Genomic DNA, 9,204 nt, shown 5'->3' with positions numbered 1-9,204 from the left:
AGAATAGTATATGTACAGCAATAGTTAAATAAGATTGGCCTTGATTAGAAAATACAGTATTTACATATAAAATGGGTAAAACAGTATGTAAACATTATTCCATTATTAAAGTGACCAGTGTTCCATTATTAAAGTGACCAGTGTTCCATTATTAAAGTGACCAGTGTTCCATTATTAAAGTGACCAGGGTCCCATTATTAAAGTGACCAGTGTTCCATTATTAAAGTGACCAGTGTTCCATTATTAAAGTGACCAGTGTTCCATTATTAAAGTGACCAGTGTTCCATTATTAAAGGGAACAGTGTTCCATTATTAAAGTGACCAGTGTTCCATTATTAAAGTGACCAGTGTTCCATTATTAAAGTGACCAGTGTTCCATTATTAAAGTGACCAGTGATTCATTATTAAAGTGACCAGTGTTCCATTATTAAAGTGACCAGTGTTCCATTATTAAAGTGACCAGTGTCCCATGACTATGTACACAGGGCAGCAGCCTCTAAGGTGCAGGGTTGAGTAACAGGGTGGCAGCCAGCTAGTGACAGTGACTAAAGTTCAGGGCAGTGTACTGTCCGGCTAGTGGTGACTATTTAACAGTCTGATGGCCTTGAGATAGAAGCTGTTTTTCCAGTCTCTCGGTCCCAGCTTTGATGTATCTGTACTGACCTCGCCTTCTGGATGGTAGAGGGGTGAACAGGCCGTGGCTCGGGGTGGCTGAGGTCCTTGATGGTCTTCTGGATGGTAGCGGGGTGAACAGGTCGTGGCTCGGGTGGCTGAGGTCCTTGATGATCTTCTTGGCCTTCCTGTGACACCGGGTGGTGTAGATGTCCAGGAGGGCAGGCAGTTTGCCCCCCCGGTGATGCGTTGGGCAGACCGCACTACCCTCTTGAGAGCACTGCGGTTGTGGACGGTTTAGTTGACGTACCAGGTGGTGATACAGCCTGACAGGATGCTCTGAATTTGTTTTGTGCCTTCTTCAACACACTCTCTGTATGGGTGGAACATTTCAGATTGTCAGTGATGTGTACACTGAGGAACTTGAAGCTTTTCACCTTCTCCACTGTGGCCCTGTCGATGTGGATGGGGGCGTACTCCCTCTGCTCTCTCCTGAAGTTCACAATCAGCTCCTTCGTTTTTGTTGACATTGTAAGAAGAAGTTATTTTCCCGGCACCACTCTGCCAGGGCCCTCACCTCCTCCCTGTAGGCTGTCTCGTCATTGTTGGTAATCAGGCCTACTACTGTTGTGTCGTCTGCAAACTTGATGATTGAGTTGGAGGCGTGCGTGGCCATGCAGTCATGGGTGAACAGGGAGTACAGGGGGGGGGGGGCTGTCAGGAAGTCCAGGACCCAGTTGAACAGGGTGGGGTTCAGACCCTGGGCCCTGGGGTTAATGATGAGCTTAGAGGGTACTATGGTGTTGAAGGCTAAGCTGTAGTCAATGAACAGCATTCTTACATAGGTATTCCTCTTGTTCAGATGGGATAGGGCAGTGTGCAGTGTGATGTGGATTGCATCGTCTGTGGATCTATTGGGGCGGTAAGCAAATTGAAGTGGGTCTAGAGTGACAGGTAAGGTGAAGGTGATATGATCCTTAACTAGCCTCTCAAAGCACTTCATGATGACAGAAGTGAGTGCTACGGGGCGATAGTTCTATTATCTTCACTTCCTTGGGTACAGGAACAATGGTGGACATCTTGAAGCAGGTGGGGACAGCAGACTAGGATAGGAAGAGATTGAATAAATCCGTAAACACTCCAGCCAGACAGTCTGCGCATGCCCTGAGGCCGTCTGGGCGAGCAGCCTTGCGAGGGTTAACAAGCATACATGTCTTAATCCATTTTTATGGAATGGTCTGCTGATCCATGTGAGAGATGCAGACTAAGTCTCAACCCTTAAGTCTTTACTGAAGACTCTTCATTCGGCTCCTATGATTGAGTGTAGTCTGACCCAGGGATGCGAAGGTGAACGGCAAGGCACTGGAGTGACGAACCACCTTTGCTGTCTCTGCCTGGCCGGCCCCCCTCTCTCCACTAGGATTCTCTGTCTCTGACCCTATTACGGGGGCTTGAGTCACTGGCTTGCTCGAGCTTTCCCATGCCGTCCCTAGAAGGGGTGCAACACGTCGTGTCAGGATTTTTGGATTAGTGAATAGCATTTCTCAAAATAAGACGGAGCTTATGGAAAAACCTACTCGGCAACGAGTAGTCTACATATTACGGTAATGATACTGCGCTGTCTTGTGCGTACCTCCCGTTACGGTACCTGCATACATCCGTCGGATTCTCCACCCCACTGTTTGCAAACCCATAGAGCACAGCTCAAAAGCTGCTGTTCAAATACTAGTGAAAGGAAAACTCTGGATTGTCTTCGCTTTCTATACTGTAAGTAGACACAAACTTCCGTTTATTTCGCTCAACATTTCTTTGCATGTTATTTTTATTTATCAAGAACTTATCAAGAACAGTCGGTTTGCGTAGTGGAATGTATTTTTTTATTACATTTGAAAGATATGTTAACTTCTTTGGACAAATAACCAATCTTTTAAATTGGTAGATTGAGGGCAAAAATTAGTTAATTAAGTAACGTCTGGTGGAATGTGTGTTTTGATTGAATTTCAAGAATCACGCATTGGTAAGTTCAACGGCGCTTGCCCATTTGACACTTCTGATTATTCCTTGATGAAACAGTCACCACCAATATTCCCGTTAATAGCTCATATCCCGGTTAAGGTCTTCTTCCGGATAAATTGATCAGCACTTTTGATATCCCACTCACAAGTATCCTTGCAGCTATGAATAAACAGAATATTCCTAATTTGGCCAGGGACAGCGGAACGATTTTCTTTGACGGGGGTTGCGGGGGAAACAAATCCGACATTAGGTAAACTATTAGTCAATTTGTATATAATTAGATACATACATACATACATGCAACAGTTTATCTTCTGTCATTACTTGACGCTCTTTCGAATAATCTACTAAATAAAGCCTTGCTTATCAGAATGTAATACAGCGATGGAATGAACGCATCAACTTTGACATCGCTAAAGTTATCTTTCATTTCTGCCTCACTTGGGGAGCGAAAACGATTACACTGGAAGCCCATCCTAGCACGTTTGGTGGCGATAAAACTACGGAGCCCCATTCATCTTCAACGAAGGGAAGCGAAGCGGGCGAGGGAGTTGTACACCGCAGGACTGAAGTTTTGACTCATACTCCACGACGTCGCGTTGATATTGACCAATCGAAGCTGGCTATAGCTTCCAACCCTTACTGGATTGGCTGCTGATAGCTACCTGCGTGCCCTCAGGTGAGGGCTAACGTGAGTCCGAGGCTAGCATGGCTGCTGATATCTACCTGCGTGCCCTCAGGTGAGGGCTAACGTGAGTCCGAGGCTAGCATGGCTATAGCTACCTACGTGCCCTCAGGTGAGGGCTAACAAGTGTGAATGTTGCGACAGTTCGTTTCTGGTAACAGAACAAAATAGTCAGCACATAGTAACTTCTGATTTAGCTGTACTTTAATTAATGCAAACACGTGCGTGGCATATGTGTGGTTCGTATAGATACGGTCTCGCTGTTTTACCTCGCAGGGCAAAACAGAGAAGAGGGCGACACATCCTATTGTTCTCTCTTTTATACTGAGAGATATTTCCCGCTCAATGCTGGCCTGTCCGAGGGAGGAGGAGCGTGGTTTAAACTTGCTCCTCCTGTCGTCGGCGTGTAGGCTGATCCCAGCGTCGTGACGCACTTCCTGTTGCCGGTTGTAGTTCTTCTTGTCTTCAACAGTTGATTTACTCATAGTTTATGTACTTAATATTGTAGCATAGCTTCCCCGGAATATTATAAAGGTTATGCATACAAATAGCCAGTTCAACCCTAACACAAGAGTCCGAGGCTAGCATGGCTGTGTAAGTGCTGCTTGCATAGATCCTCTGTTAGGAACATGGGAGATTTTCCTTGCAAATATTCGAAATTACATCAATTTCTTTACTGGTTGTAAGCAGTGGTGTAAAAATACTTGAAAGTACTACTTCGTTTTTAGGGATATCTGCACTTAACTTAACAATTTATATTTTGACAACTTTTTTACTTCACTACATTCCTAAAGGAAATACTGTACTTTTGACTCCATACATTTTCCCAGACAACCAAAAGTACTCGTTACATTTTGAATGCTTAGCAGGACAGGAAAATGGTCAAATCCAAGCGCTTATCAAAAGAACACGTGGTCATCCCCACTACCTCTGGCCTGGAAGACTCACTGAACACATGTATCTTCTGTAAATAATGTTGGACTGTGCCCTGGCTAGCTATACATTTAAAAAACAAGATGAAAGGCTGCTGTCTGCTTTGCTTAATATAACGAATTTAAAATTATTTATACTTTTACTTTTGATACTTAAGTATATTTTAGCAATTCATTTTGATAAGTATATTTTAAAACTTGACTAAAAGTCTAAAAGTATTTTACTGGCTGACTCACTTAACTTTCTATTAAAGTATCTATACTTTTACTCAAGGATGACAATTGGGTACTTTTTTTCCACCTCTGGTTGTGAGGAAATGAAAAGCTGTGACAACGATTTCACACATTTTATGTGGTTGAAAGTGAAATGTGGTCAACTGTAGCTGAAAAAAAGGGCGTGTTTACACAAGGTCCACCAGCGCACATGAACATTTTCTCAAAATGAAAGAAAAAAATTCTCCACTCTTGTTCCTGAGACAAAATTATAACATTTACTCTAATTTTACTACAAGAAACACTTACTTCTGCAGGAATAAATACTATAGGCTACATGTCAGGCCTACAGTCTGTGTCCACACTTTTTAGTTAGAATCACCTTTTGCAGTTAAGTTGGAATACTATGTGAAACTGAGCCTGGCAGACCCTACTAACACTGACTTTGCTGATAGCTACTTTATTGAGGAGTAATGTACTTTTTACTATGACTGAGATCTGTGGTTGACCCACCTCGCTATCTTAAGATGAATGCGCTGACTGTAAGTCGTTCTGGATAAAAGCTTCCGCTAAAATGTAAAAACAAAAGTAAATAGAATAAGATGTTTACATGCCACAGTATCCTGTCTAATATCGATTTACATATATTTGGCATATTTTTTTTCTGGTTTCTCTAACCGGGATACAAGCTTTAATTGAGTTATTGTAAACGGGATATGATGTCTATATGCGTCATCTCAAAAGCAGAGTCCTTGAGTATCCCAAATAACAGTATATTGGCATGCATGTAGACGTGGTCATTGTAACAGCTGTTGGCACCATGGTATGAGTCAAACTCTGCAGGCTAGGTGGCCTAATACACCTCTGTGTAGCACTGCAAAAAAAAAAACTTTCCTTTTTTACAAGTCAGAATGTTGAATAAAATGACCTTTGAACTTACTCTACCGGTTGACATACGCCATTGGAAAACAGTGGATGACACAGCGCAATGATAAAACCCCCCCCAAAAAAACGATGTATTGCAGCACCCAAAGAAAATAACCTATTTTTATACAGGACAAAACATGGGTACAAGGTACGCGTTTTAAATAATGGACTGATAGATTCAATGTAGTCGGAGGTATACTCCGAAAACTCATTCCCACTCAACTCCATTGAGATGTGATGTACACATTGTGGAGTTGAGAATTTTCAGCTGAATGACTGTAGTCTACCTGCTTGCAGCATGTGTCCTGTTTCCGACGCTGCATCCGTAATCAGCAGACATGTCTGATTTAGAGAATCGCTGTTTGCATCACCGAGCAGTGAGCAAAAAAACCCCCCATTTAAATCCAGTCTTTAGATGCCCCCCCCTCCACAAATCAAAATCTAAAATGGATGCCAATGTTTTGTTTTATGTTTACACGCACACCTGGGGTATATACATTTTGCTGATTCTTTTGCAAAACCCTTTACTTCCGAACGCTGTTGAGTTACGTTTTTTTTTATCTTTAAACATAAGTTGTAGTTAAGTCGTGTGTCTCTCAACAACAACAAAAAATAAGGGTCTGGAAGAAGTTTAAGAAACCCCACAGACTTCACTCCGCTGAATCACAAGTTTGGCGGTTTGTACGAAACACTTCGCAGACTATTCAGTTTGGACTGGCACTGCATGGACACCAGAACCATACAATTTAAAATTAACTACAACTTATTTTTTATTTTTTTATTTTTTTTTAAGAACTCTACAGATTTTATGTCACGTTGAAGAGTATTTTGGAGTAAATGGTCCCTGTTGCAAAATGCAACAGATTAAAAATTTTGCAACAATCGCTGTAATGAATACACCCATCTGGTTCACACCTGTCTGTTGTTAGCTAATGAGTGCCTCAAAACAGGCAGGTGCTGCCGCGAAAGCGGGAAGTAAATTAAACGTATGCATGCAAAGCTAGACCAAAACATTGGCATCCATATTAGGTTATGATTTGGTGGAGGGGGTTAATGTTAATTGGATTTTATAGATTTTTGTTCATTGCTCGGCGACGCAAATGGCGACTCGCCAGTCAGAACCGTGAGGCTGAGAAAATGTTTCAGTATTTTTTTTTTAAAGCTGATTTCCTCTAATTCAAAAAATGTAATAATTCAAGGCTTATGACGTGTTCAAATGTTCAAATACTGTCTGGGGGGGGCTGACCCCCCCCCCCCTTCCCCCAAAAGAAAGTCCTAGGGTGTTGTCACCCAATGAGTCCCACTGTATCGCTGGTGTGTTTTGGACTTCTAACCCATTTTTAAGATTGTGTGTTTGAGTCATTGGTCCGTGTGATTAACGGGGGCTGAGCTAGAACTGTGTTTGAGACTAGGGTGGATTCCGAAGGGGCCCGGGTCTGAGTCTTTTATACGAAAACGTCTGAATGGTTTGAGCTACAAACTACGATAAGCCATCTGTGAAAATCTGAGACTGTTTTGCTCAATGATGCTACACAAATATCATTAGAAGGTAAGGGTTTCTTCTACATAGAAGATCATAGTAAATCCCAGGACATGGTGTCTATAATACTGTAAGGGTTTCTTCTACATAGACTATAGTAAATCCCAGGACATAGTGTCTATAATACTGTAAGGGGTTCTTCTACATAGGAAATCCCAGGACATAGTGTCTATAATACTGTAAGGGGTTATTCAACAGAACAACATAGGAAATCCCAGGTCATAGAGTCTATAATACTGTAAGGGGTTCTTCTACATAGACCATAGTAAATCCCAGGACATAGTGTCTATAATACTGTAAGGGGTTCTTCTACATAGACCATAGTAAATCCCAGGTCATAGTGTCTATAATACTGTAAGGGGTTATTCTACATAGATCATAGTAAATCCCAGGACATAGTGTCTATAATACTGTAAGGGGTTCTTCTACATAGTAAATCCCAGGACATAGTGTCTATAATACTGTAAGGGGTTCTTCTACATAGTAAATCCCAGGACATGGTGTCTATAATACTGTAATAAGCTCACATGGTTGCTGTCACAAACTCCAAACGCCACACATTCGTCACTGACTAGTTGGATATTAATTTCCCACTGAGAAAACAATTTCTGGGCTTATAGCATATCAGGGTTTTGCTTTGGCAGACCTTAGTTTTTTTAATATTTTTTTATTTTTGTTGTACATTTGACAGTAAAACTCATGAATGCAACAGTTTAATATCCAATAGTTTTGTGTTCTACTTGTAGCTCTGGTTGTCCTTTAAAGAACATTGTAAAACACTTCATTGTGAGGCTCAATATAAAGGCTGGACATGCAGATAAATGAAAATATGAATTTTTTTTTGGGGGGGGGCTGGGATCTCGGTACTGATAGGGTTAATGTGTTAGCGTAGCCTAGCCTACAGAACATCTCTCTGCTTGTTGTTTTCTGTCATTCCTCTTCGTGCTTCAACAAGATCTGCCAATGGTTGGTCATCTTCAGTTCACACATAATTAAAAGGAGGGGGGGGGGGGGAAACCCCACCTTTTTCACAGATGAGGGAAATGTAATGCCTCTTCAGTACAAAAATGTACATGGATTGCTTCTTTATAGAAAGAAGCTGTTTTTTAAAGTGCTTTAAAAAGAGCTGAAAATTACCTTTCCCTTTGACAAATGGAAGGATGTAATAGAGGGACTTGAGGCGGGGCCAATAACAGTATTGCTTCAGGCTCTTTCATGGCAGAATGGTATAAAATGTGCCTGGCATAATGTTCTCTTCCTCCTTCTGCAAGAGTGAATATAACAAGGGCAAGGACTGTGTGTGGGTGTCCGATGCATGTCACGGACTGTTTGTGTATGTGTGTCCCAGTATGCACAGTTTTCTGAGCTTGAAGTCAGAATTATTTTTAAGAAAATCTGGATAGACACCATGCCAGGGAAAGCTGCCTCTTTCCTGTGTGTGCATGCGAAGATCACCCCCCCCCCCTACTTCTTGAAGCAGCCTTCTAGTTTTGACCTGCTCTGTAAAGACCGTACTATTTGGGTGTGTTTAGATGGGTATTCCCTGCCCTACACGCAAATTCGTGTAGGGCAGGCATATTATACACAGAGAGGTTACTGGAACTATCGCTGCAGCCATCTGTATACAGTAGATGCGATGCCTGGCAAGAGAAGTTGTTGAAAGTGGAGTCTTTCTTTGTTCCTACCGTGTGTGTGTGGTTTGTATAAAAGCCGACGGGCTACATAAATGTCAGCTGACTGAACGCAGGGATTGTGTTGCGAGCCAAACAGTATTCTCCTGTTTTCCTGCTCTGAGGGAAACTAACACCCTCCTTGACCTTTCTTCACCCATGACAACGGTTCGATCACTGTGAACGTTGGACATGTAAACAAATGCTAAGTCAAGGGGCTGGTTCGTGGTTCCGGAGACCTATTAAGATATTTTCCCGAAAGGGACACAAATTAATTTAATATAAGCCAGTTCTTGGACTAATAAAGTACTTTCAACTGAGAATCCTTTGTGTCTGGAAAACAGGCCTGATGTGTTTCATGATTGGTCGCTGTTGGAGCAAATCACATCTCAGCTTCTACGTCAGGGATGTCAAAATCATTCCACAGAAGACCGAGTGTCTGCAGGTTTTTTTTTTTCCTTTCAATTAAGACCTAGATGATGGGAGTTCCTTTAGTAATTAGTGACCTTCATTCATCAATCAAGTACGAAAACCCGCAGACACTCGGTCCTCTGTGGAACGAGTTTGACACGTGGTCTTCATGCTCTTTCCGTGACAGGACTGACCAGG

General features: G+C 42.1%; 1 protein-coding gene across 4 annotated transcripts in view; it reads left to right on the top strand.

The window, feature by feature from the left end:
* Positions 1–2,230: 2,230 nt before the first annotated feature.
* tp53i11b (tumor protein p53 inducible protein 11b) overlaps positions 2,231–9,204 on the top strand; it is a 99,659-nt gene continuing 92,685 nt past the window's right edge. For 2 of the 4 annotated variants that reach the window (XM_045688572.1, XM_045688571.1), the window contains exon 1: positions 2,238–2,379. Coding sequence is in view for 1 of the 4 variants with exons in the window: in XM_045688570.1 (XP_045544526.1) it covers positions 2,593–2,629 (37 nt within the window). In the remaining 3 variants the exon portion in view is untranslated. Of the gene's footprint in view, positions 2,380–2,577; positions 2,630–9,204 lie in introns of those variants that run through there. The other 2 variants (XM_014125948.2, XM_045688570.1) reach the window with 2 other exon arrangements.

The sequence above is a fragment of the Salmo salar genome, chromosome ssa10 (genome assembly GCF_905237065.1).
Source record: "Salmo salar chromosome ssa10, Ssal_v3.1, whole genome shotgun sequence".
In the NCBI taxonomy this organism is placed as follows: Eukaryota; Metazoa; Chordata; class Actinopteri; order Salmoniformes; family Salmonidae; genus Salmo; species Salmo salar.
The sequence above is the reverse complement of the archived record's forward strand: the minus strand, read 5'-3'. Positions and strand labels throughout refer to the sequence as shown.